Below are 27,548 nucleotides of genomic sequence, written 5' to 3'. Positions count from 1 at the left end.
TAACCAGACTGCTCAGCAATTTCATTGAGTGCCCACGAGTTGGCCTCAGAGGGAAACTGTGTTGGTCTGCACTACAAGGGCTAAAATCCGGTGGCATCTTAGAGACGAACAAGATTTTCAGGGTAAGCAATTATATAAACAAAAGACCCTTGAAAGAATTTCAACAGAAATGGGAAGCCCTATTACTCATACTATGGGAATAATTAATTTCTTAAAAAATTAAGTTCTGGAATAACCTGAATTTCATATTAAAGGTGATGAAGGTATTGATTATAGTTCCGATGCCTGATTCTGTATCCCACTAGTATTCAAATAATTAGTACGAATAAAATTTAGATTTAGATAAACAATATTAAGGTTTTCATAATGATTCAATTTTAGCACAGAAGCTCATTCAGCTGTTAAGAGTGGTTGAGCAGTGGAACAGTCTGCCTCGGGAGGTGGTTGATGCTCCTTCGCTGGACTTTTTCAAGTGGAGGGTGGACGACCATCTTTTGGGTATGTTGTAGGGCTATCTTTCGGCTGTGCTCCTGCAGAGTGCAGGGGGTTGGACTAGATGACCTGCAAGATCCCTTCCAACTCTCACATTCTATGATTCTATGAAAGTTCTTGTTCATTCTTTAAAGAGAGAACCTATCCCAAAATGTTGTCATTTTGATGTTTTAATGTCTGCTTCTATATTTGAAATGTGTAATACATTTGGTAATACACCTGATCTTACTTGTTGTACGTAGTAACTCATAGTATTTGACAAACCTGATGAATTATATTTTCCCCTACCCCTTTTTCCCTTTGGTAGCCCCCCCTCCCTCCCGGGGAAATAATTTAAAAATTTAAAAAAAAAAGATTTTCAGGGTAGAATTTTTGAAGGGCCAAAGTTCCCTTTCTTAGATGTGTACCTGGCCAGTTCACAGGGAACATTGCCAGACACAAGTCCACGGGGAGGAAAAACAATATGTAGAGAACAAGAGGCTAAGGAGCGTCAGAATCCCAGCGTCCAATTTTACTACCTGTTTGTGCAGTGGTACGGGCTACTCTCTGTCCATTCAGAGAACAAGGTAACACCAACTGAGTCTTCTGGGCCAAAGTGCCTCTTGGAATGAGTTGGGGCTAGGTCCATCCATGAGGCCTGCTGCCCGGTGAAACTCGACGAATTTTCACAGGTTGCGCGACAAGCACTTGGACTCTCCCCATGCCGCAAAGAGAGCCGGAGCCGTGACGGGGGACAACCAGAAGTACTCCACCACGCTGTACTGCACGTAGCCCATGGCGAGCCCAAAGATCACATCGGTCACATTGTGTCTGCCCAGCATAATTCGGGACAACCCCACGACAGGGGCCCAAAAGACCACCAGGACCTGCAGAGGGGCAGGCAGTGTAAGATGGTGGAGGACGAATCTGGAGACCATGGCTGCTCTGGTAGCGTGACCGGACGGGAAGGAATATTGGTCTACGGAGACAGTGGCGAACATGTCCATCTTGTTGTCGGCGGGGCGCTTCCTTTTCACCAGCCCTTTCAGCAGTCCCACCGAAATGAGGTCGAGCACCAGAGCTGGGAGACAGATGAAGAGATTTCAGATGTTTGGAAAGAGCACCGTCGTAAGCCACAGGAGACAAACAGGGCAGTCCTAAAACGAGTCCCGCCCTGCTAAACCCATGGATTTCATTGGATTTACAGGGATTAATTCTGTTTAGGATGGCTATGGAACAAAGTGATTGTAGCCCAAACAGTAAGACAACACCTACTTGCTATAGAAAACTCTTGCCACTCCCAAGAGCACTACGGTCGGGGAAGCAGAACTTGCTGGATGTACCAGGTCCCCGAGCTATTAAATGCGTTGTGACCAGGAATAGGGCGTTTTCAGTGGCGGCTCCTATCTGGTGGAACGCGCTCCCAGAGGAGATCAGGGCTCTGCGGGACCTAGCACAGTTCCGCAGAGCCTGCAAGACGGAGCTCTTCCGCCAGGCGTTCGAATAGGAGCCGCCACCGCCATGGTACCCCCAACGCCATGGCACCATCAACGCACTAGAATCTGGGTACAGGGTAATCTGGAGGTTGAGCACTTGAATGAGATTTCAAGAGATAGCCATCTTGGTTTTTATGCGAGGAGTACTGAATCTATTTTTCTATGATTATAACTGGTTTTAAAAACCTTAATGTATGTATTGTTTTATGTTATGTTATGATTTGGTAATATGACTTGCAAGCCGCCCTGAGCCTACGGGGAGGGCGGGATAGAAATACAAATAGGAAAAAGAAAAGGAAAAAAGTACCGAACAGGCTGGTCCTGTGAATTTAGTATGCTGGGGATTATTAGGAAGGGTATTGAAAACAGATCAGCCAATATCATAATGCCCCTATGTAAATCAGTGGTGCGACCTCATCTGGAATACTGTGTGCAGTTCTGGTCACCACACCTTAAAAAGGATATTACAGCTTTGGAAAAAGTGCAGAAAAGGGCGACTCGAATGATAAAAGGGTTGGAACACTTTCCCTGTGAGGAAAGGTTAAGGCGCTTGGGGCTCTTTAGTTTGGAGAAACGACGACTGAGGGGCGACATGATCGAGGTTTATAAGATTATGCATGGGATAGAGCAGGTAGAGAAAGAGGTCCTTTTCTCCCTTTCTCAAGAGACAAGAACTCGTGGGCACTCAATGAAATTGCTGAGCGATCGGGTTAGAATGGGTAAAAGGAAGTACTTCTTCAGCCAAAGAGTGATTAACACTTGGAATTCACTGCCACAGGACGTGGTGGCGGCTACAAGCATGGACGGCTTCCAAAGGGAATTAGATATGCATATAGAGGTGAGGTCCATCAGTGGCTATTAGCCACAAGGTATAGATAGGGACTCTGGGGCAAGTGATGCTCTGTCTTCTTGGCAGGGGTCGTTTCATAGAAAAAGAGCTAGGGGAACTCATTAGCATAACTCATTAGCATATGCCACACCCCCTGACATCACCGGAAGTGTGTCATAAGGCCACACCCCCTGACATCACCGGAAGTGTGTCATAAGGCCACACACCCCGCCCCCAACGGTCCCGGCCGCCGCCGCCGGCCTTGCAGCTCCACTGCCGAGCCCCATGAGGGGCCCGGCGGTGGACCTGCAAGGCTGGCGGGAGTGCAAGGAAGCCCCGCGAAGGCCCTCCCTGGCCCCAGGCAGGCAGGGGTGGGGAGAGGCAGGGAGGAAGCAACTTACCCTCCCTCTTCTCCTGCCTCCTCCTGGCTGAATGAGGGCCGGAAGCGGGGTGGCCGGAAGCAGGGGGCGGGGCTTCGTCATGTGCCCCGGCCCCCGTACCTCACCCGGGGGAACTGTGATCCCCCGCAATTCCCCCCCGAAACGACCTCTGCTTCTTGGTGCTTGGGGTGGGGGTCAACAGTGGGAGGGTTTCTAATGTCCTGGCCCCACTGGTGGACCTCCTGATGGCACCTGGTATTTTTGGCCACCGTGTGACAGAGTGTTGGACTGGATGGGCCTTTGGCCTGATCCAACATTGGCCTCTCTTATGTTCTTATGTTAACCAAAGAAAGGATCACAGTTACAGGGAATTATATCAAACAAAGAAGCACTGTGATGAAAATGACAATAACATTTAATAAATCCCATGAACATCCATTTGTATAACTACTAGACATTTGCTACTACTAGAAATTAAGTGGCTTGCTCCTAATTCAAACGCAATGGAACTGGAAGATAATTTGAGGAAATTAAAAAAGAAGTTAAGCTGCAATAATTTGAAGAAAGTAAAAAAAGTAGTTAAACTGGAACTGTTTGAAGGAAGCAATAAAAGAAGTTAAGCTGTATCAAGAGGCTGACACACCTTCCGACACAATAGGATTACTCCCGAGGAAGACTGGTGAAATGAGTGTATAACCAGATGCTCATTGAGGACGTTGGAAATGTTAGAATTTCCTTAGCAATATTGTAAAGGTTCTGTGAATTTAGGCAGATCATGAGAGGGAGGGCAGGAAGGTTTGCCTCGGTGTTTAGTTCTTGTGGCCTTTTCTTACATACCCGGGGCAATGCTGATCACCACTCTGGGATCAGGAAGAAATTTTCACCAGGCCACTTTGGCCAGGGATCCTGGAGGGTTTCTTTTTCTTTTTTGTCTTCTTCTGGGCACGGAGAAGGGGTCACTGGGGGTGTGGAGGGGGAGGTATCTGTGAATTCCCTGCATTGTGCAGGGGGCTGGACTAGATGGCCCTGGAGGTCCGTTCCAATTCTACGATTCTATGAGAAGCTTGAAAGCAGGCCTGTAACCAGGGCCTTGTGGCTTGCAGGGCAAAAAATTTTCTGGTGGGGCTGCCATAAAGGATCCCTTTAAATGCTTTTGAGAAGAAGCAGGGGTGTGTGTATGTGGGGGCTTGCCCGATAAGGAAGAGGGCAGAGCCCCCAGTAGCCCCGCTGTAGATATGGGCCAGCTTGAAAGGGTTATCACAGTCTAAACAATTCATTGAAAACTGGTCGACATCCTGGTTCGACATTAACAAAAGACCTGCTATTCCTAAAAAAACCCGGTGGGGGGAGGTGTTAGCCGGCGAAACAGAATGTCCAGCTCGTAAGCTTGGAAGCCTGGAAAGATCTCTTTGGCATTAAGAAGCCTGCGATGGGCCAATCCGGCCAGGCGGTGGCAGTGCAACACTGTGACTCGAAGCAGTCCTGGAAAAACTGACATCATCCAGCCAAGCCGAGTGAATGCCGTCTGGAACACGTCTAAATCTACAGCTGAACAAAAACCCCGTCGGCTGCAAACGTGTGCGACTTAAGATTTATATGTTGTCCTCCCTTACCCCCTATGAATCATTGTTAGTCCCTTGTTAATATGTGTAACTGTAAATCGCTCAGAGCCAGCAGCTCTGCAGGATTGAGCTATTAATAAATCGAAAGATATTATTATCATTATCATTATCATTATTATAATAGACCTCCCTTCAAGGGTTTTGTTCACAAGACTTTAATTTAATGCTTTCGACTACTGGCTTATGAATAACAATGAGAAACTAGAGACTTGATGAGTCAGTTTTTTATGCTTCCTTACTTTCATTGTAAAAGCAGTTACTGACGAGCTGTTAATGATTTGTTGGGATTACAAACAATCCTTCCAGAGCCCTCCCTGGCCCGCCCGCCTCGGAGTCGCTGAAGGGTGGTCACTCTCCTGGCCTTCCCCTCTGTAGCCACACACGCAGAGGTTTTGGCTGTAGTGGGCGTGGCCAACTCTGAAGCCAGCCAGAACTCCGTTCCTGTGCGTTCCTGCCCCGAAATAGCCCTCCGCCTGACAAAGGAAGCGTCGATTCTCAAAAGCTTAGACCAAGCCCTGTGAGGAAAGGCGGAGGGACTTGGGAAGGTTCAGTCTGGAGAAGAGGAGGTTGAGGGAGGACAGGATGGTTCTCTTGAAGTATTTGGAGGTCTGTCACTTAGAGGAGGGCAGGGAACTGTTCCTGCTGGCAGCAGAGGAGAGGACGCACAAGAATGGGTTTGAATTAAGGGAGGGAAGGTACCTGCTGGATATTAGGAAAAACGTTTTGACAGTAAGAGTTTGTGCAACAGTGGAATCAGCTGCCTAGGGAGCCAGTTTGGTGGAGTGGTTAAGTGCGTGGGCTCTAATCTGGCAGAACCGGGTTCAATTCCCCACTTCTCCCCTCGCAGCTGCTGGATGACCTCGGGCAAGCCATAGTCCTGTCAGAGCTGTTCTCTCAAGGGCAGTTCTCGAGAGAGCTCTCTCAGCCCCGCCTACCTCACAGGGTGTCTGTTGTGGGGAGGGGAAGGGAAAGGAGACTGCAAGCTGCTCTGAGACTCCGAGTGAAGGGCGGGGTAGAAATCCAGTCTCCTCCTCCCCCTCCCTCATTGGCTGTCTTGAAGCAGCGGCTGGACAAACACTGGTCAGGGACGCTCTAGGCTGATCCTCCATTGAGCACGGGGTTGGACTAGATGGCCTGTATGGCCCCTTCCGACTCTGTGAATCTGTGATTATACCCTTGGTCTCCAGGTCGCTACTGGATTTGACCAGGGCTCTTTTTGTAGAAAAAGCCCAGCAGGAACTCATTAGCATAATAGGCCACACCCAACAGCATAAACTCATTAGCATATAAGGCCACACCCCTGACAGCACAGCTCATTAGCACATTAGGCCGCACCCCCATGTTACCAGAAGAGTGCTCATCCAGCCACACCCATCTTTTGCTTCTTATTCTGCTTACCTTGTTTGTTGTCCAAACCCAGGGCTTTTTTTGTAGCAGGAACTCCTTTGCATGTTAGCCCACACGCCCCTAATGTAGCCAATCCTAATGAGTTCCTGCTGTTGGGTGTGGCCTATTATGCTAATGAGTTCCTGCTGGGCGTGGCCAACTCAGGAGCCAGCCAGAACTCCGTTCCTGTGCGTTCCTGCCCAAAAATAGCCCTGGATTTGACTCTACAGCAACCCTCTTGAAACAATCTCAGTTGATATTAGAGAGACCTACCACGTCAGGGGGGATAGAGGCGATGTGGAGGTCTTACCAAAGAGCATGTTGATCAGCAGCTCTCTGCCTGCTGGACTGCGATTGACGTAGAGGCCGCACAACGTGGCGGCCAGCCATGGGACACCGTGCCCCGAGAACTCTATGATCTTCATGAGGGGGCGGCCACAGGCCCAAGGCGAATCCTCTCTCGTGCACACCCCCAGCTGGTTGGAGGCCCAATGGTCGAAGGCCAGCAAGGAACGCAGGAGAGTAGCCATGAAAGATGGGTTTGTGCTGGCCTCTTCGGATAAAGCTGGCGGGGGGTGGGGGCGCTGGTAGAGGAAGAGTCCTTGTGAAGAGATGAGCTGTCCGGGAACACCAGCTCTCTCTGACGCGCCGGTGAGTCCACCCTGATGTCCCGATTCAGTCTTTGGCTGCTCCTCGGGCTGGGTGTCGCGGTGGTGACCTATGAGACAGGCAAGGTGGTCAGATATGCTTGCCAATCTTCAGGAGGCACCTGGAGACCACTTAAGAACATCAGAAGAGCCCTGCTGGATCAGACCAGCGGTCCATCTAGCCCAGCATCCTGCCTCACACAGCAGCCGACCAGTTCCTCCGGAGAGCCAACAACAGGGCAGAGAGACCGAGGCCTTCATAAGACCATCAGAAGAGCCCTGCAGGGTCAGAACTCTGAGGGTCCATCTAGTCCAGCCTCCTGTCTCACACAGAGGCCAACCAGTTCCTCTGGTGGTCCAACAACAGGGCACAGAGACCGAGGCCTTCATAAGAACATAAAAAGAGCCCTGCTAGATCAGACTATTTGTCCATCTAGTCCAGCATCCTGTTTCACACAGTGGCCAACCTAGGGTTGCCAAGTCCATCTTCGCCTCCCAGTGGGGGACTTTGGGGGGCGTTCCTGGAGGGGGCGGGGCATCCCCGACATGATGATGTCACGCTGGGGACGTCCGCCCCCCCCCACCTGCGCGCCCGATCACCCTGCGTGCCTGAACACCAGCTCCCTGCATTTAAAGGGGCCCCTTTAAGTCCAGGGAGCTCACATTTCCCCGCATGCCCAATCTCCATACAGCCCAGAAAAGCTACAACTACTAATGAACTCCGGCTGTGAAAGCCTTCGACAACCCATAGCAAAACTGCCCAAGGAAAATATATATTATTTATAAAAAAACAGCTTCGTCAATAGCATAAATTACACTGTCCAGTTGCACCTAAAAGAACAACCAGATGTAAGTCGGTCTTTAAGATGATTGAAAAGTACGCAGACGGATGAGTGATTTCAGTTTACACACTTTTGTTTGTGTGGAACAAGACAACTTTAGCCGACTCGCAGGCCAGCTTACATTCCCTGAGAAACCACCACCCAAAACACCCCCCCCCACAACGCAATAGACTATTTACAGTGGCCAAGAGTCCCACAGGCTCTCGGCCGGGAACCTAGCCCTCTGATTGGTGTGGGCTAGGATCCACATAGTCCATTGTTCTTCTGAGCAAAGCTCGAGGGTTATGCCGGACCGCATGGAGCCCTAGTCTGCCACGCGGTCTGAACTGGATACACTACAGTGATCATATCACTCGATCACATGAAGCTGCCTTACAGAAGAAGAAAAGATTGGATTTCTACCCCGCCCTTCACTTGGAGTCTCAGAGCGGCTTACAAACTCCTTTCCCTTCCCCTCCCCACAACAGACACCCTGTGAGGCAGGTTGGGTTGAGAGAGCTCTTTTCAGAAACTGCTCTTTTTCAAGAACAGCTCTTATCAGAACTACGGCTTGCCCAAGGTCACATCAGCAGGTGCAAGTGGAGGAGTGGGGAATCAAACCCAGTTCTCCCAGGTTAGAGTCTGCGCACTTAACCACTACACCATACTGGCTGAGACTCCTGAACCTCTGTTAAATAGCACCCAAATACACAGGTAGGTGGGGCTGAGAGAGCTCTTTTGAGGACTGCTCCTGAGAGAACAGCTCTGATGGAACTTGTGACTGACCCAAGGTCACACCAGCAGCTGCATGTGGAGGAGCGGGGAATCAAACCACTCCCCCCTTTTAAACAATGGAGGCTGGGGGCCGGGGGGGGGGAGATCACCGAGCCTATCTTCAACTTTCTACCTCCTCCTTGTTGACCCCACCCCTTACCGGCTTGGACTGTTATCGAAGGAAACTTGTCGGTTCCCTTCCCTGCCTCCACGGCTCCATCTATGGGGGCAAATAGATAGGCAGGCAAACAGACTCCATCCCCTTCTGCAGAGTCCCCCGCCCCACAAACGTCTGCCCCATGCTGGCTGAATTATCTCCCTTTTTATCTGGTGCTGTTACCTAGCAACCTCGGAATCCTCCCCTCCCACCATAGATTGGGCCAAGTTTCTGCATTCTGTCATCCCAGTGGTTTGCCAGGGTCAAGAATGAAGCTAGATATAATAGGTCAATAATCTACACAGTGAAAAGTAGTGTTAAAAGGTTGGTCAAAGCTTAATATTTACCTGATTTATTGTTAAAGAATCTTCTTCTCCGAAATATAATGATATCCAGTACAATATTGAGTTTAGTTAAATGTTGATTATATATTTGTTCTTGATGATTGATGTATAGATTATGTTGTTATTAGTACTAGCTAATTTTTGTTAAAATTGAAGTGGTTTTATCTTACTTTAACAGTTGTATGCATTTTTAATACTTCAATAAAAAAGTGTTGAAAATAAAAAAGAATGAAGCCAGACAGACAGCATGCACTCTTGGCCAGGGGGGTGCAGGGCATGGTATAGCCCTGTCAGGAGTGTTACGGTACCTTTTAAGGCGGGTTCCCGATTCTGTGCTCCACCGGACGTCTTCTGGCTTGGCAGCTGTAGTCGGCAGTCCGCTCTCGGACTGGCTGGTGTTAAATATCTGTTGCTCTCCGGTTCTTCTGGTGAGCCAATCTTTTGGTCGCCAATAAAGTTAGTTCACACCTCATGTTATCTTTGTGGCAAGACAGGGCTTAACAGGGCAGAAGGATGTTCGGTCTCTCGGAAGGGCCCAGCGCCCGTCACAGTTGTGGTAAGCGTTAAAGGGAGATTGCCTTTGGCATCTTGGTTTCGCCCCTAAGAAGCCCTGGAGTTGCTGTCCGTAAGCTTTGGCAGCACCATGTTTAAAAAGATAATGCCGCGGATTTAGGTCACGTAAGTCTATTTATACCTCAGGGAAAGCCGACTGGAGGGCGAAACCAGCTCAGCATGTTTCGCCACCACAAATGAATCCTGTCCCACAAAATAAGAAGAGAAGAGGAGGAGATTGGATTTATACCCCACCCTTCACTACCCAAAGGCGTCTCAGAGCGGCTTACAATCTCCTTTCCCTTCCCCTCCCCACAACAGACACCCTGTGAGGTAGGTGGGGCTGAGACAGCGCTGAGAGAACTGCTCTGTCCAGAACAGAGAGAACTTGTGACTGACCCAAGGTCACGCCAGCAGCTGCACGTGGAGGAGTGGGGAATCAAACCAAGTTCTCCCAGATTAGAGTCCACGCTCTTAACCACTACACCAGTGGTTCACAACCGTCCTGATGCCACGACCCTTTAATACAGTTCCTCATGTTGTGGTGACCCCCAACCATAAAATTATTTTCGTTGCTACTTCATAACTGTAATTTTGCTACTGTTCTGAATCGTAATGTAAATATCTGATATGCAGGACGCGATCCCCCGCTGCCATTTGGCCAGACTTGGGAGCCCTATCCTAAGACCATCGAAAATTCGTGTTTTCCGATGGTCTTAGGCGACCCCTGTGAAAGAGTCGTTCGACCCCCAAAGGGGTAGCGACCCACAGGTTGAGAAGCGCTGCACTACACCAAACTGGCTTCTCTCAGATACTGGGATTCACTGCTTTGTGGTACCTTCACAGAGGAAGAAGTGAATCTTAAAAAATCACGGATCCTCACAGCTTTTGTTTTCACTATCGCCTCTCCCGTTCTCATTGCCAAAGCATACATCACTGCCCTGTACTCTGAAGGTACTATCAAACACCTGGGCACAGAGAGCCAGTTTGGTGTAGTGGTTAAGTGTGTGGACTCTAATCTGGGAGAACCGGGTTTGAGTCCCCACTCCTCCACTTGCACCTGCTGATGTGACCTTGGGCAAGCCATAGTTCTGATAAGAGCTGTTCTTGAAAAAGAGCAGTTTCTCTCAGCCCCACCTACCTCATGGGGTGTCTGTTGTGGGGAGGGGAAGGGAGAGGAGTTTGTAAGCCGCTCTGAGACTCCAAGTGAAGGGCGGGGTATAAATCCAATCTCTTCTTCTTCTTATCAGTGCAAACACATGGATCCTGAAGCTCTGTACGTAACTGCCCCCGATATTCGACGTACGTCATATCCACGTCCATTTACTGCATCACGAAAGATCCACCACTTTGTGACACAAGCTTTATGGGCAGCCATGGATCTGAAGCACGGGTCCTTGTGGAGTCCAGTGGTTTTTCACATGGAGTTTTACACAAAGCCTTCAAATATCCACTGTTAAATCACGTATCACCAGGGAAAGACGGAGTCTCCATTTTGCTGTTTGCCGTGGACAAAAAGCATGGCTCGGTAAGGATTCCTGTGATTCGGAATCATACATGCAAATGTTTATTGCAAAGTTACATAGCATATCCATGGACTGCCCCATTAAAAGGCAAGGTTTTTTTTTTTTAAGTTTTGCGCTATGAGCTGGGTTCAAATCACCACTGAGCCCTGCATGGGGCAGGCACGCCCACTCTAATCTACCTCACAAGGTGGTGGTTGTGAGAAAAACGGAGAAGGGGAGAACATGCTCAGAGGAGGAGGAGGAGGAGAAGAGGAGGAGGAAGAGATTGAATTTATACCCACCCTTCACTCACAGTGGCTTACAGTCTCCTTTCCCTTCCCCTCCCCACAACAGACGCCCTGTGAGGTAGGTGGGGCTGAGGGAGCTCTTTCGAGAACAGCTCTTGATACAACAGCTCTGAGAGAACTTGTGACTGACTTAAGGTCACCCAGCTGGCTTTATGTGGATGCGGAGGGGAGAATCAAACCTGATTCTCCGAGATTAGAGCCTGCGCTCCTAACCACCACACCAATACATAACAGCAGTTTGGTGTAGTGGTTAAGCACGCAGACTCTTCGTCTGATCGCCCCAGCGCATTCCTTTTGCCCTGTTGAAGCGCTGCAAGAACCATGCGCCAATGAAAACAACGCGGTTTGCCGCCATCACGTCTGATCGCATTGCAGCGGCCCAAATTGCGATGGCGCTAATAGCCATGCCTCCTCCCCGTGTTAACTGGCCTGTGTGACCGGGGCCTGAGATTGCCAAAAGGAGAGCAAGCTGGCGGTGGCGAAAGAGTCATACCACCACCGGCTGTGGCAAGCTTGCTGTGTTTGCAGGCAGCCACTTCTTTTGTCCAAGGTCACCCCAGCAAGCTTCCACGGCAATGTGAGGATTCAAACCCGGGTCTCGCAGATCCCGGTTGGAAACTCTAACTACTAAACCACACCGGCTCTCCAGCTGCAAACTTAGTAATTCCAGGTATAAAAGCCTTGACGTTCGTGATATGCACTCGTGCAGTTATTTTTGTATCTGCACAGAGGACTTTGCATAATTTGATGCAGAATTATTTCGACGGCTTGCTCTCAGCATGAAAGAAAGCTATGGCGGAGCCGCTGAACAGTTTCTCTCAAAATCACTGGACAGAGTTTGAGTCCAGTGGCACCTTCAAGACCAAAGTTTTATTCAAGGTATAAGCTTTCGTGTGCAACTACACACACTTCTTCAGTTACGTTGAAATGGAAGTTACCAGTCTATGCATGTAAGTAGAAGAAGAAGAGATTGGATTTATACTTCACTCTTCACTCGGAGTCTCAGAACCGCTTACAATCTCCTTCCCTCCCCCTCCCCACAACAGACACCCTGTGAGGTAGGTGGGGCTGAGAGAGCTCTTTCGAGAACTGCCCTTGAGAGAACAGCTCTGAGAGAACTGTGGCTGACCCAGGGTCACGCCAGCAGCTGCATGTGGAAGAGTGGGGAATAAAACCCGGTTCTCCCAGATTAGAGTCTGTGCACTGAGCCACTACGCCAAACTGGTAGAGAGTGAGAGGGCTCGAACTTTGTCCTGCGGCTTCAGACCAACACGGCTACCTATCTCAAAATCACAGCTCATTCAATCGGAGGCTGGACGACCATCTTTCGGGGGTGTTGTAGGTATGTAGGGCTATCTTTCAGCTACGCTCCTGCAGAGTGCAGGGGGTTGGACTAGATGACCTGGAAGGTCCCTTCCAACTCTAACATTCTATGACGTTAAAATTCTTAGATTCCCTTTTAAAGAAAATTAAATCACCTTTTAAAAATGGACAAGAGTCTAGTCTCGGTGGGCATGACTGATATGACTCCTGAGGGCTACAGACCTGCTTAAATTGCTTAAGTCGCCTCGGAAAGAAAGGAAGTTGAGAAATGGTCAATGTTGCACAAGGTACATCCCTTTATTACTGTAATCACAAAAAAATCTTGATTATGTACAGGAATGTGTATGTGAACATTAATAAATGCAATTTTGTCTCGTAAAGATCAAGTCGACAGGACGGACATAGACTGGAAAGGACAAAAATAACTTTCTGGCTTCGCATCGCACCTTCCAGTGCAAATATTAAGACACGATAGTGTTCAATTCAGCAAGTATTGCAGAACGTCATGCCACGGTCCCCGGAGGAGGGGGGCAGGACATGCAGCCATTGAGGGGGGGGAAACGCTGCAGTATATAAAAAGCCACATGTTGAAGTCATAAAATATATAGTGGTTTATTTGGATGATTTTAAAGTGGATTTCACTGTGGAGTTGAGCTCGGTCAGGACAAAGAACCCGGAGAGAGTCTTCGTACGTGGAATAGTCTTCTTCCTAGGCAATGGCTTTGGCTTCGGGGAGGAACGCCTCCCAATATTTTATCAGCTTGGGGGGGAGGAAAAAGAATGCAGTAAATGTTACGAACGCAACAGGCTGTGGTCCCTTCCGCATCTGCCTGCCACTCCGGATTTTCTCAGTGTTCTAGTCAAGGCAATTTAAGTCCAGGGCAAAACAACATCCAAATAACTCTGAGACCTGGCTGACCACTGAAGGAAGGTAATGTAATACAGAATGGGGGGGGTTTTAAAAAGTATGAATGGGATTTTAGTGAAGGATGGGGGGGGGAAGTGGGTTAAAAAGAAGGCTTAATTCAATTTTAGTGCAGAATTGCTAGGAGGACACCGTGGTGAGCATGGATTAAAAAATAAAGTGCAGAAAGGGCCTATTACTTAGATCAGAGGGGTTGAATTCATTTGTAACAAGGGATGGATCTAACATAAATGTCACTTTGCTGTCCTGGGCCATGTGTGCCTTAAAATGTAACACAAGGTACTGGAGATATAAACTTTATAAAGATGATTTCAGATGCTGAATGGCAACAGCAGGCCATTGTTTGGATTAGGTGTGATATACAGAGGGATAGCAGGCGTGGAGTTATCAGCATTGGTAATGAGACAGGAAGCCTAGGTCTCATTTTGGTCCAGGAGGATTCAGTGCTGGAGGATGCAAAGGATAAATGGAAATAAGTCTACAGAAGTGAACAGTGAATTGTGAAAGCTCATCCCCTGCCACAAATTTTGTTAGTCTTTAAGGTGCTACTGGACTCTTACTCTTTCTGCTATTAGAAACCACAACATTCAAAGGCCAGTGGGGGAACTTTTTAACCTTGCAGGACATTCAGTTGCTGACCTAAGAGTAGCAGTTCTCTTACAAAGGAATTTGGGGCTAAATATTCGGAAGAACTTCCTGACAATTAGGGCGGTTCCTCAGTGAAACAGGCTTCCTTGGGAGGTGGTGGGCTTCCTTCTTTGGAGATTTTGAAGCAGAGGCTAGATGGCCATCTGGCAGCAATGCTGATTCTGTGACTCACTATGAATTCGGGCAAACCATGAGAGGGAGGGCAGGAAGGGATGAGACAGTGCTTGGCTCTTGTGGCTCTTCTGCAGTCCGACCTTCTGGGGCCCATGGATTCTGGAGGGTTTTTTTGCCTTCCTCTGGGCATAGAGCAGGGGTCACTGGCCATGCTTCCTCTAAGCTGTGGAGTCTGGTGAGCAAAAATTCTACTTTGTGAGCGACTGGCATTAAAGCTGCGAGCGAGCGATGTGGCTGCTGCAGAAATTAGTTTGCTCTGGAGCCCTCCTTCCTGAGCTAAGGCAAAAATGTGTGAGCTGGAGGCTAAAAAACTGAGCTAGCTCACACTAACGCAGCTTACAGGGAACACTGGTCACTGGGGGAGTCGGAGGAGGTATTTGTGAATTTCCTGCAGAGGGCTGGATTAGATGACCCTTATTGGAAGTTAGGACACAAATAAACAACAAGCTAGAAGCAGAGGCTACAGAGTAGAAACACTAGTTATTTACTTAATTTATATCTCACCTTTCTCCCCAATCGGGACTTACATCATTCCCCTCTCTTCTGTTTTATCCTCACAAGAACCCTGTGAGGTAAGGTGAGTGTGTGTGACTGGCCCAAGGTCACCCAGGGAGCTTCCGTGGCACGAGTGGAGATTCGAACCTGGGTCTGCCAGATCCTAGTCTGACACTTTAACCACTACACCACACTAGCTCTCTAGTCTGTGCCTCCAAATCCAGTCCTGCTTCGTTGTGAATTTGTATCTGTTAACTTAGGGTTTTGTCTAGGGGTGTGTGTTCGGATTTGCCGAATTGAAGAAATATCCGAAAAGCAGCTTATCTGATTCGGCTGCTGATAAGGTGCTCCCAAACAAATGCTGATCTTATTCGGCTTTTATTTGGGCCCTGAATCGGGGATGCAATGCAATGGTCAGTGGAATGCAATGCAATGACTGAAACTGACCAGCTCTCCCTTCCCTTCCCCGCAGCTGTGGGGTGCCTAGGGAAGACGATCTCTGGAGGGGAGGCAGCTTAAACTGCCTTCCCTTTGCTTCCCCAGGTGCCCTGCAGCTCCAGAGTGCCTGGGGAAGCAGATCTGGAAAGGCAGGCAGGCAGGTAGGGGAAGCCTCCCTCCTGAGTCTTCCCTTCTGTAGTAGCTCAGCTGCTTCCTCTGGTCAATTTCACTCCCCAGCTGATTCACAGGGAGTGAAACTGACTAGTGGTGGGGCACTGGGGAAGGAAAGGCTCCAGTGCCCTTATACTCTATGGGGACTTTCCCCATTGGGTATAATGGCTGAATATATTAGGCAGTACTGAATTTTCCCAAACCCCAGTATCTTACTGATACCGGGATTCAGGAATATCGGTATATAGCGATATTTTTCGGGTTTGGTTTACCCCAAACCTGAAAAGTACCAAATTTTCTTTTGTGGACACCCCTAGTTTTGACATTTATCCCTACCTCTGTAAACAAATAATAATAAATATCTGAAAAGTTAGCTTACCTGCTGTTGTGTTTGTACTAACGATTCCAAATACTTGATTATAACAGCTTTGAAATCTCTCACACGTTCTTTCTGTTTGTGAAGGCAAGAAACAATTGTTTACAACACAATGAACCCATTAGCTGCAAACTAGAAATCAAGAGTATTTAAAATGTATACATGCCTCAAATCTTCCTACTTCTTTGCGTATTGTTTTGGAGATTTGTTCAAAGTCCCGCTCTCCTTGTTGAACCTTTGATTCCCACTAACGTAAAGAAAAAACAAAACCGTCAGTCTTTCTGCTTTGTGAAACATGCTGCCATTCCCAACAGTGTAGAGCATTGGTTCCATTCAGTGTAATTCCCTACCCCTTAAGCCAGAAATCAAAGTGATAATATAATAGATTTAGAAGGCAGCCATGTTGGTCAATTCGGTGTAGTGTAGGCAGTTTTGTGTAGTGGTTAAGAGTGTGGACTGTAATCTGGGAGAACCAGGTTTGATTCCCCACTCTTCCACATGCAGCTGCTGGTGTGACCTTGGGTCACTCACAAGTTATTTCAGAGCTGTTCTTTCAAGAGCAGTCCTTGAAAGAGCTCTCTCAGCCCTACCTACCTCACAGGGTGCCTGTTGTGGGGAGAGGAAGAAAAAGGAGACTGTAAGATGCTCTGAGACCCCGAGTGAAGGGTGGGGTATAAATCCAATCTCTTCTTTCTTCTCTTTACTAGAAAAGCTAGATTTGAGCTCAGCAGCACCGTAGAGATCAGCAAGATTTTCAGGATATGAGCTTTTGAGAGCTGAAAGGATCTGAGACAGGAGCTTTGACTCTTGGTAGCTCGTACCCCCAAAATCTTGTTGCTCTCTTAAGGTGCTACTGTATTCGAGCCAAGCTCTAATAATGTGATGTTTCTATACTTTTCTCCAGGAAGTAAATGGACCGCTGATGTCACGTTGGACTGGAACAAACGTTGAATTTCCAGACGAATGGTATCTGCCCGTTGGCGAGGAAGGTACGCCCGAGTGGCTAGGGAGTCTATGACAGCTCCTATGAACTGCACGCGAGTTGCAGGTTGCAGCATGGATTTCTGTAAATTCACCAGAATTCCAAGGGAGGATAGGACCGACAATGTGATGGTGATGTGCTGAAGGAGACATTCTCTTGAATCTGCCACCATCAACCAGTCGTCTATATACGGAAAGATCTGAATGCCCTGAAGGCGAAGATGAGCGACGACAACCACCATTACCTTCGTAAAAACCCTGGGGGCGGTAGAGAGCCCGAATGGAAGGGCTTTGAATTGGTAATGGTCCTCCCCGACTGCGAATCTGAGGAACTTTCTGTGACGAGGATGGATGGAGACGTGAAAATAAGCGTCTTTGAGATCTAAAGTGACCATCCAAGTCCCTGGAGACAGGAGTGGTAAAATGCTTTGCAACGTGGTCATGCGAAACTTTCTGTAAATGATGAACCGATTGAGAAAACGGAGGTCCATGATTGGACGAAGTCCTCCGTCCTTCTTGGGGACTGTGAAATATTTGGAATAAATCCCGCGGCAACAATCCGCCATCGGGACTTTCTCTATAGCGTTTTTTTGTGTCAGCGATTGTACCTCCTGTAGCAGGGCAGGAGACGCCGGGGTTCTGATGAAACGGGAGATTCTGGGAGTCAGAGAAAACTCTATGAGATAGCCATCTCTTATTATAGAGTGCACCCATTTGTCCGTAGAAATGGCGAGCCATGCGTGCAGGAAGGGTGCAAGGCGAGTCTGAGCAGTAAGGTTGAAGTCAAAGTCCCTGTTTGGGATTCTTAGGGAATTTCGACTTATAGGCACCGGACGATTGTCCCTTATTTTTCGGGGGAAAAGACCGTGACTGAGAGGAGGGAGGTCTTTGCCATTGATCCGTAGGTGATTTGTTGTACGGTTGCCTGGTCGACCAAGGTTGCCTAGGCCACTGCTTGGATTTCGAGTATTTGGTCGTGGGGGAGATCCCCAAACTCTTGGACGTCTTGATACTCTTATCCATTTCCTGCAGAACCGTGTCAGTGGTGGAGCTAAACAATCCAGAACCTTCAAAGGGAAGGTCTTCCACCGAGGATCTGGTGTCATATGGCAATGATGAAGAGCGGAGCCAGGCATGTCTGCGTAACGCTACAGAGGTTGCTAGAGTCTTACTAGCGGATTCCAGGGAATGCTTGGCAGCACTAATTTGGTGTCTAGCCAAGACCATCCCTTCATTCTGAATCCTTTTAATCTGAGGTTGGCACTCTTTGGGCACGTGCGGGAGGAAATCATTCAAACGCTTCCATAAATTGAATTGATAACGGCCCATGCAGGCGGCATAGTTCGCCGTTTTAATGCCCATTGCACCGACAGTGTAGAATTTTCTACCAACCGAATCCAACTTTTTCCCTTCTTTTTCTGAGGGAGTAGAGTGACTCGCTTTTCCTTTTGTGGATGAGGAGACGACCAAAGAATTGGGCTTTGGGTGTGTGTATAAAAACTCAGCCCCTGATTCCTGGACCTTGTACATGTGATCCAGACGCTTATTAGAGACATTAATGGAGGCTGGACGAGTCCAAAAGTCCTTGGTAGTTTGCAAGAGAACTTTTGTCATTGGTAGAGCCACGGAGGGCGAAGTGTTAGAGTGCATAATGTCAAAAACGTTATCATCCACAAAACTGGCAACGAGAGTAGGAGTCATAGATAGATCTAATGCCATGCGTTGAATAAAATCTCCATAAGACTTAACATCCTCTGATGGAGAAATAGGTAAATCCGCTTCCACATCTTGCGAGGTGGGCTGTGCATCTACATCCTCGATATGTTCAGAAAAGCCATCTGAATCGGAGGATACATTGGATGGTTCTGGAGATGATTCGAGTAATTCAGGTTGAGACGGTGCCGGTGTGTTAATCGGGGGCACAACCGGGTCTGGTGGATGCGTCGGTATCGACTGCTTCGATACCGATGGTCGATCTTGAAAGCGCGAAATGCGGGATGACACCGACTGACGATCCCATTCAGGTGGGGGTGGTATCGGGAGTGCCCAAGGGTATGGGTATCGATTCCCGTACAAATAATGCCATTGCCTCTCATCCCAAGTCAGGGGAGGAGATGTTGGTCGGTGCCGATCCTCGACTCCACGTTCTGGGGAGGCATGAGAGGATTGACGGCTCGACATATCAGATTGCGACTGATTTGTCTGTTGAGTAAGGTCGATGTCGAGATCCGAACCGATCGGGTGAGGTTCTTGCGTGGGATCTCGACCCTGACTAGCCGAAACCTTATGGACTTTGGGTTTGTCCGTTTTAGGTTTCTTCGACTGCTGTGAGTCTTTGCCCTGCTTCCGGATCTTGGAAGGTACGGGGTGGTCCTTTATCGGCGTCGATCGTTTCGGTGCCGAAGCATCGATTGCGACCGTCGACGTCGATGATCCCGGAACGGGAGGACAAGTGTCCGCAGCCAAGGTGGACATCGAGGCGTGCCCGGACGTGTCCAACGGTGAAGAGGACTGTGGAGATAGTGCCTTCTCCATCAGGGCCAAGTGTAGACGAGCTGCTCTGTTTTTTCTCGTCTGGTTCGAAAACTTTCGGCAATGTCTGCACTTAGAGACACAGTGCGACTCCCCTAAACAAACGAGGCAAAGCGAGTGCCCGTCGGTGGGGGATATTTTAAGGCCGCAAGTCCTACACCGTTTGAAACAACCCCACCGCGGGGCCATAGGCCAGCGGGAGGGGAACGTAAGTAAAGAACAAACACCGAAAGAAAAATGCTAACTACAAAAATAAAGAAAGAGAAACTAACTAAACGCAAGTTTAGCAAAAAAAGTTTGGTACTTAGCAGACCGAGGCAGAAGGCGTCCTACCAGCGCGGCGGTCAGAAGAGAACTGGCGGGATCTGCGTGCCCCTCCTTGGTCATGCGCAGTGGAGCCGGCGCGTGACCTGGGAGAGGCGCGAAAATCCCTTTTGCTAGCTATCGGTACCGAGAAGGTCAGCGCAGGCGCAGAGTATCCCAAGGGTGTGATGCACAGAGACCACGAAGAAGATTGTGATGTTTCTATACTTTTCTCCAGGAAGTAAAACTAATGTGGTATGACTCTGGAAGCCCATGGTACATACGTCTCAGCCAACTCACGAAGTAGCCACAGGAAAGCCCTTGATCCAATTTAATTACATGTGATGTTTCTATACTTTTCTCCAGGAAGTAAAACTAATGTGGTATGACTCTGGAAGCCCATGGTACATACGTCTCAGCCAACTCACGAAGTAGCCACAGGAAAGCCCTTGATCCAATTTAATTACAGTATCGTTGAGCTTTTTTTGGAAGGTGAATACAATGATTACTGAATATGTGACCAGTGTAGAACCAAATGCTGCATCTATGCCCTATGCATGCGGCAGGATTCTACAGTGATAATGGCAATACCTATACCTTCCAACAGTGAATTCCTTTGAAATTTCAGCTGAGCTTGAAAGCTCTGTCACATAGACTGCACAAATTAAAGGTATACAAGAACTTTACAAGCACCTATTGAGGTGCTACCGGAGAATAATAAAGGCCAACATGCAGAAGAAGAAGAAGAGACTGGATTTATACCCTGCCCTTCACTCGGAGTTTCAGAGTGGCTTACAAATTTCTTTTCCCTTCTGCTACCCGCAACAGACTCCCTTGTGAGGTAGGTGCGGCTGAGAGAGCTCTGAGAGGATTTTTCCTGAGAGAACAGCTCTGAAAGAACTTGTAACTGACCTAAGGTCACCCAGCTGGCTGCATGTGGAGGAGTGGGGAATCAAACCCGGTTCTCCCAGATTAGAGTCTGTGCTCTTAACCAGTACAGCAAACTGTGACAATAAGGCTATGGCTCAAATCTTCTTTCCTGCTTTGAGATACTAGTGAAGCAAGCAACGGCAAGAGAGATAAATGGCCAGTAACCAAATTTATCATACATTCTAGTGTCTTGTCAGATTCATGGACATTACAATATTATGCCTAATAATAATAATAATCTTTCAATTTATTAATCACTCAATCCTTGCAGAGCTGCTGGCTCTGAGCAATTTACAATTACTCATGTATTCACAAAGGACTAATAATGATAGGGGTAAGGGAGGACAACATATATCTTTAAATTGCACACATTTTGCAGCCGAATGAATAAAGAATAATGAAGACCTTGATGCTTGGCATTATCACATATATGCATGGATACAGGCATGCCGTTCCAAAGATTCAGTGACCACTAGTGACCAGTGTTCCCTCTAAGCTGAGTTAGTGTGAGCGAGCTCACAGTTTTTTAGCCTCTGGCTCACACATTTTTGTCCTAGCTCAGGAAGGAGGGCTCCAGAGCAAACTAATTTATGCAGTAGCCAAATCGCTCACAACTTTAATGCCAGTAGCTCACAAAGTAGAATTTTTGCTCACAGGACTCCACAGCTTAGAGGGAGCATTGCTAGTGACCCTCCCTGGCAGTCTTGAAGCAACATCTGGACAAACATCAGGGATGCTCTAGGCTGATCCTGCACTGAGCAGGGGGTTGGACTAGATGGCCTGTCTGGCCCCTTCCAACTCTGTGATTCTATGAATACATGGCATAGTCATACAGATTGTCAAGTCTGATTGTAGAGGCAGACTTGAGCTCCGCCAGGCGGCCTTCTCATACCAAGGTACATAGCCTTTTTTTTTTGTATTGTTGCGTGTGTGCACGCGCGTGCCTAGAAGTTATGGCGACCTCTAGCAAGTCCTACTGGGGCACAGAGGATGTTCATCGAAGTGGCCTGATAGCCTGCCTCTGGCCTCCTGGCCCTGGTATTCTCTGGAGGTCTCCCATCCAAATACTTACCAGGATCGGCCCCAGAGGGAAACGATCATTACCTTCTATCCCCCCCCATTCCTTAACTTTTTTTTGCTGTCGAGTCACAATTGACTTATGGTGACCCCGTAGGCTTTTCAAACCAAGAGGCAGCCAGAGGTGGTGTGCCGTTGTCTGCTTCCACGTCACAACCCTGATATTCTTTGGCTGTCTCCCATCCAAATACTAGCCAGAGCCGACCCTGATTAACTTCAGAGATCTGATGAGATCGGGCTAGCCTGTCCCGTCCAGGTCTGGACAATTCCTTAACTAGAGTTAAGCAAAACAGAACATTCCCATGTACACCAACGCTGTGAGATCCGCTGCTTATATAGCTACCAGATGGCCCCAGAGAAGAAGAAGAAGAGATTGGGTTTATACCCCACACTTCACTACCCAAGGGAGTCTCAGAGTGGCTTACAAACTCCTTTCCCTTCCCCTCCCCACAACAGACACCCTGTGAGGTAGAAGAAGAAGAGATTGGGTTTATACCCCACCCTTCACTACCCAAAGGAGTCTCAGAGTGGCTTACAAACGCCTTTCCCTTCCCCTCCCCACAACAGACACCCTGTGAGGTAGAAGAAGAAGAGATTGGGTTTATACTCCACCCTTCACTACCCAAAGGAGTCTCAGAGCGGCTTACAAACTCCTTTCCCTTCCCCTCCCCACAACAGACACTCTGTGAGGCAGGCGGGGCTGAGAGAGCTCAGACAGAAACTGCTCTTGAGAGAAGAAGAGATTGGGTTTATACCCCGCCCTTCACTACCCAAAGGAGTCTCAGAGCAGCTTACAAACTCCTCTCCCTTCCCCTCCCCACAACAGACACCCTGTGAGGGAGGTGGGGCTGAGAGAGCTCTTGACAGAAACTGCTCTTGTTCAAGAACAGCTCTTATCAGAACTACGGCTTGCCCAAGGTCAACCAGCCAGGTGCAAGTGAAGGAGTGGGGAATCAAACCCCGTTCTCCCAGATTGGAGTCCACGCACTTAACCACTATACCAAATTGGCTTGCACTGGTGGAGAAACTATTTTGCTAACATTTTTTGTTTTATGGAAGACTGACGTACCGTTCCTGACATAAACAGGTATGAAGCCTAAACGGTCTGTGCTAACACAACAGACAGAACAGGAAAAAAACAAATATGGAAGTTACTCTACCTCTTCAATTTCCTTAATGAAGCATGATAGAAAGAGGGTACACATTATGGTAACTTCAAAACATTTCGACAGTTTTATGGAAGTGACACCGTTACGGACACACGCGCATGCACAGAGAAGGAACAGTCACATGATTAAGTAAAACACTGGTGCACACTGGGTATCACGGTTTCACACATTTCGAGGAGTTGGATCCTGTCATGCAGTTCTGCTAAATGCAGAATGCTCCCCTGGAGCCAGAAGCAGGCTCTAGATTTATCTGGGTTCGGTGGTAGGAGCCAAGTCTATGGATTTTGGAAAGAAGCACTTCACTACGTAACACAGCGAACATAAGAACATCAGAAGATCCCCTGCTAGGTCAGACCAGTGGTCCATCTAGTCCTGCATCCTGTCTCACACAGTGGCCAACCGGTTCCTCTGGAGGGCCAACAACAGGGCACAGAGACTGGGACCTTCATAAGAACATCAGAAGATCCCCTGCTAGGTCAGACCAGTGGTCCATCTAGTCCTGCATCCTGTCTCACACAGTGGCCAACCGGTTCCTCTGGAGGGCCAACAACAGGGCACAGAGGCTGAGGCCTTCAGAAGAACATCAGAAGAGCCCTGCTGGATCAGACTAATGGTCCACCTAGTCCAGCATCCTGTCTCACACAGCAGCGAACCAGTTCCTCTGGAGGGCCAACAACAGGGCACAGAGACTGAGACCTTCAGAAGAACATCAGAAGACAACTGCTGGGTCAGACCAGTGGTCCGTCTAGTCCAGCATCCTGTCTCACACAGTGACCAACTAGTTCCTCTGGAGGGCCAAGAAGTGGGCAGAAAGACCAAGGCCTTCCTGTATCGTTGCCTCCTGGCTCTGGGATTCAGAGGCTTACTGCCTCTTGATATGGAGGTTCCCCTTGGTCCCCCATGGCCAGTAGCCACTGATAGACCTGTCCTCCATGAATCTATCTAATCCCCCTTTAAAGCTGTTCATTCCTGCGAAGTCTCCTCCCTCTCGGCTTTCCCATTTGCTTTAGGATTCCGTGCTCGATAAACCAGAAGAATATACATTTCAGAATTCATGCAGACAACTCACGTGCAGGGTACCAAACCGCTCGCTGTTCTGCACCCACAAGCAATGATCACAACAACCGACTACGAAGTGATGCATTGAGCCCGACGCAGGAAGACTTAAGCCCAACAAACAGAGAGAGACAGAGACAGAGAGAAACAGCCTAGAAAAACACACAGCATTCAAGTTGCCGGTTTACCTCCTTGATTTCGTCCTTCGCTTGCTGCAGCTTGTCGGGTTTGTTTGCGAGCTGAAGCTTCGCTTCGGCCTCCCGCTTCTTCTGCAGCATGACCTGCGCGTCCTGCCACTTCTGCCAGCACTTCATTCGGTGATCGAAGACGCCCTGCAAAGCGGGATGGCGCAACAGTGAAAAGGCTGACAGGCACCTTTGAAGAACTGGGCAGACGTCTCTCTTTCAATGCAAAACACACCTTGGAAGCACTAAACTCTGACTTTCCACGAAGTGTCGTATACTAAGGCCGGCAGCAACACGGCTGGAATCTAAAGGCGTCTTTAGGCTTACCCAAGATGCATGCATTCTACTTTGGTATTTATTTATATCCTGCTTTCCTCCCCAATGTTGGGACTCAATTTGCTCAAAACAACCCTGTAAGGTAGACCGGGCCGAGGGTTTGTGACAGGCCCAAGATCACCCCAGGGGTCTCCCGGGGTCCTAGGCTGCCACGCTGTCCACTAAACCACCTTGGCTTTGCATGCACTGAGTAGATTGTAATCCTGGGCTAGGTGGGCCCCCCGTTCCAGATTAAGCTATTTCAAAAGGGAGCCATATCCTTGTTGGAGCTTAACCTAGAACACAGGACAAGTTCCATTCCAATATTAGCGACTTAGCGCTGTTTTACTATCTGTACTCTTTGCAGTCTTACATTCTTCGCTCTGTTTTACTCCTGTCCTCTTTGCATTCTTATATTCTTAGCTCTGTTTTAGAAGAGAAGAGGAGGGGATTGGATTTATACCCCGCCCTTCACTCTGAGTCTCAGAGCGGCTGACGAAGTCGTATAACACTACCACACCAGACACCCCGTGAGCAGTGTTCCCTCTAAGCTGAGTTTGTGTGAGCTAGCTCAGTTTTTTAGCCTCCGGCTCACACATTTTTATCTTAGCTCAGGAAGGATGGCTCCAGAGCAAACTAATTTATGCAGTAGCCAATCGCTCACTCACAACTTTAATGCCAGCAGCTCACAAAGCAGAACTTTTGCTCACAAGACTCCACAGCTTAGAGGGAGCATAGCCTGTGAGGTAGGTGGGGCTGAGAGAGCTCTGACAGAAACTGTCCTTTCAAGGACAGCTCTTATGAGAACTATGGCTTGCCCAAGGTCATCCAGCAGCTGCAAGTGGAGGAGTGGGGGAATCAAACCCGGTTCTCCCAGATTAGAGTCCGCGCACTTAACCACGACACCAAACTGGCTGTGTCCTTTACCACTGTCCTCTTTGCAGTCTTATATTCTTAGCTCTGTTTTACCACTGTACGTGACTTGCAAGTTACAGAGAAAGCAGTCCATTTCTGATAGGCTAGTCCGGCCTGTTTTCCGATATTTCATTGCAATTAAATAGCCAAAGAACTTCCTCCTCATTGTGGCGCCTTCTTGGCTTGGGAATATATTCGTACAACACTACTGCCCTCTTTGCATTCTTATATTCTTAGCTCTTACTGTATTCTTTGCATTCTTATACCATGCAAACGTATACATTCTGCCTTGCAAGGAGATCGGGTAGAGTTCATTAACGGGGCTTACTTTTACTGCACCGATCAGGCGGATGTAGTCACTCAGCAGCTCGGAAAAGACATAGAAATCAGCAAACGCTTGCTCTTGATGCAACTGATCTATCTTCTCCTCCACTTCGGCCAGCTGCGACAAAGCTCTCGACAAAGCCGTGTGGTCTTCAGAGTTCCCCAGCATGGCGGCGCTTTTCGCAAAGGCGGCTGTATTGGCGGAAAGCTCTGAAACGAGGGAAAAAACCATGGTGCTGATTCGCTAGGAAGGGAGGGAGGCAACGTGCTGAATGACCTCTCCGAGAAGGTAGCTTCCCCCAGAACTACCCATATGCCATTCTCACACACACACACCCAAACTATCTCCATTACTTTCCCCCCACTATTATCGTGCTCTCCTCAGCCGAGGTCGTACCTCAAGCTGAGCATCCATTGCTGGAAGAAAGGGAGAGATATTTAAATTGGGGGCGGGAAGTGCCAGCGAGTCGCAGCCAATTTAGGGAGACAACCCCCCCCCCTTGAGGTTTTCAAGGCCAAAGAAGAAGAGAGATGACTCGCCATGGCCTGCCTCTACGTGGAAACCCGGCCCATCCAAGTCTAACCAGGGCCGACTTTGTTTCCGAGATCTGATGAGATCGGGCTAGCCGGGGCCACCCTGGTTCAGGGTGTGTCTCTTTGTGTATGTCAAAGGCTATCAAGTCGCAGCCGACTTATGGCGACCCCGTAGGACTTTCAAGCCAAGTGACGGACAGAGGCGGTTTCCCATTGCCTGCCTCTGTGTAGGAGTCCTGGACTTCCTTGGCCGTCTCCCACCCGAGTACTAACCAGGGCCGACCCTGCTTAGTTTGTCATCACGTACCTTTATTGGCATAAAAACCCCAGAAATCGTTACATACTATTATCAGTGCGTATATAAATAATCTGATAAATATTACAAATAGAGCATAGGACAGAATAAAAAAAAAAAAAGAATGTCTGGCTGTCCTCGACCAGGCTCTTCAGAAAAAAAATCCCAATACAGGAAAACTGTATCTAACTGCGCTCGAAGAAAATCATGAATTCCTTGAAATGTACCAGTTGAAAAACTGACCAGAGACGTTACATGTTCTTCGGTTTCCTTCATCTGTTCAGAAGAAGGTATCTTTCGAAACGGTTGAACATTCCGGAGATTATCGTTAACAGAACAACCTATACAACAACTAAGAACTGTTGAATACCTGTATATATTTTGTGCTCATCTTATGTATTTTGTGCTTCACGAATCATGTTTGTATTCTGTTCACTTTAATATTTAAAAATTAATTGAGCGCAGTTAGGATACAGTTTTCCTTTATTGGAATCTGTTTCTGAAACACTTTTGGGCTGTTACCATCTACTTTAAGCGGGTGTCCTTGACCAGGGCCGGGGCCTTTTCGGTCCTGGCCCCGACCTGGGGGAACTCTCTGCCGAATGACACCAGGGCCCCGTGGGACCTCAATGCAATTCCGCAGGGCCCGTAAGGCAGAGACGTTCCGCCAGGCCTTTGGTTGAGGAAAGCAACGGTTGGTTATCCTGGCTGGCACCCTCCCCTCCTTCTCCCTCTCTTCCTTTATGTGTATTTTGTTAAGCTTTATGCCCCACCCACCATACAGGAAAGTCATGCAGAAAGGAAATGGGGAATTGTAAATCGCCATCTGGGATTTTATTCCGGTTTTATTCTTATTAACTGTATTCAGGGCTTTTTTTTGGTAGAAAAGCCCAGCAGGGAACTCATTAACATAACTGGCCACACCCAACAGCAGAAACTCATTAGCATATTAGGCCACACCCCTGACAGCACAGGTCTTTAGCATATGAGGCCACCCCCCTGTGTTACCAGAAGTGTGGTCATCCAGCCACACCCACCTTTTGCTTCTTATTCTGTTTACCTTGTTTGTTGTCAAAACCCAGGGCCTTTT

The 27,548-nt window shown here is 48.4% G+C and overlaps 2 protein-coding genes across 2 annotated transcripts in view; both read right to left on the bottom strand.

Annotated features, from left to right (window-relative positions):
- Nucleotides 1-1,157: 1,157 nt before the first annotated feature.
- Nucleotides 1,158-10,790, bottom strand: LOC107114179 (presqualene diphosphate phosphatase-like). The gene is made up of 3 exons (XM_015415618.1): nucleotides 10,760-10,790; nucleotides 6,495-6,902; nucleotides 1,158-1,552 (listed from the first exon to the last, which is right to left on the bottom strand). Exons 1-3 carry the CDS (start codon nucleotides 10,788-10,790, stop codon nucleotides 1,158-1,160), a joined length of 834 nt encoding a protein of 277 aa, XP_015271104.1.
- Nucleotides 10,791-12,958: 2,168 nt separating this feature from the next.
- The window catches only part of SNX2 (sorting nexin 2), a 52,267-nt gene continuing 37,677 nt past the window's right edge, over nucleotides 12,959-27,548 (bottom strand). The window contains exons 11-15 of the mRNA XM_015415619.1: nucleotides 25,634-25,839; nucleotides 24,079-24,222; nucleotides 16,009-16,089; nucleotides 15,846-15,917; nucleotides 12,959-13,375 (exon numbers count right to left, since the gene is read on the bottom strand). Of these exons, the coding sequence (XP_015271105.1) occupies nucleotides 13,325-13,375; nucleotides 15,846-15,917; nucleotides 16,009-16,089; nucleotides 24,079-24,222; nucleotides 25,634-25,839 (554 nt within the window). The 3' untranslated portion in view covers nucleotides 12,959-13,324. The remainder of the gene's footprint in view (nucleotides 13,376-15,845; nucleotides 15,918-16,008; nucleotides 16,090-24,078; nucleotides 24,223-25,633; nucleotides 25,840-27,548) is intronic.

Source organism: Gekko japonicus, unplaced genomic scaffold, assembly GCF_001447785.1.
Source record: "Gekko japonicus isolate JY-2015 unplaced genomic scaffold, Gekko_japonicus_V1.1 scaffold2761, whole genome shotgun sequence".
NCBI classification, from domain to species: domain Eukaryota; kingdom Metazoa; phylum Chordata; class Lepidosauria; order Squamata; family Gekkonidae; genus Gekko; species Gekko japonicus.
This window is presented reverse-complemented; position numbering and strand designations above follow the sequence as displayed.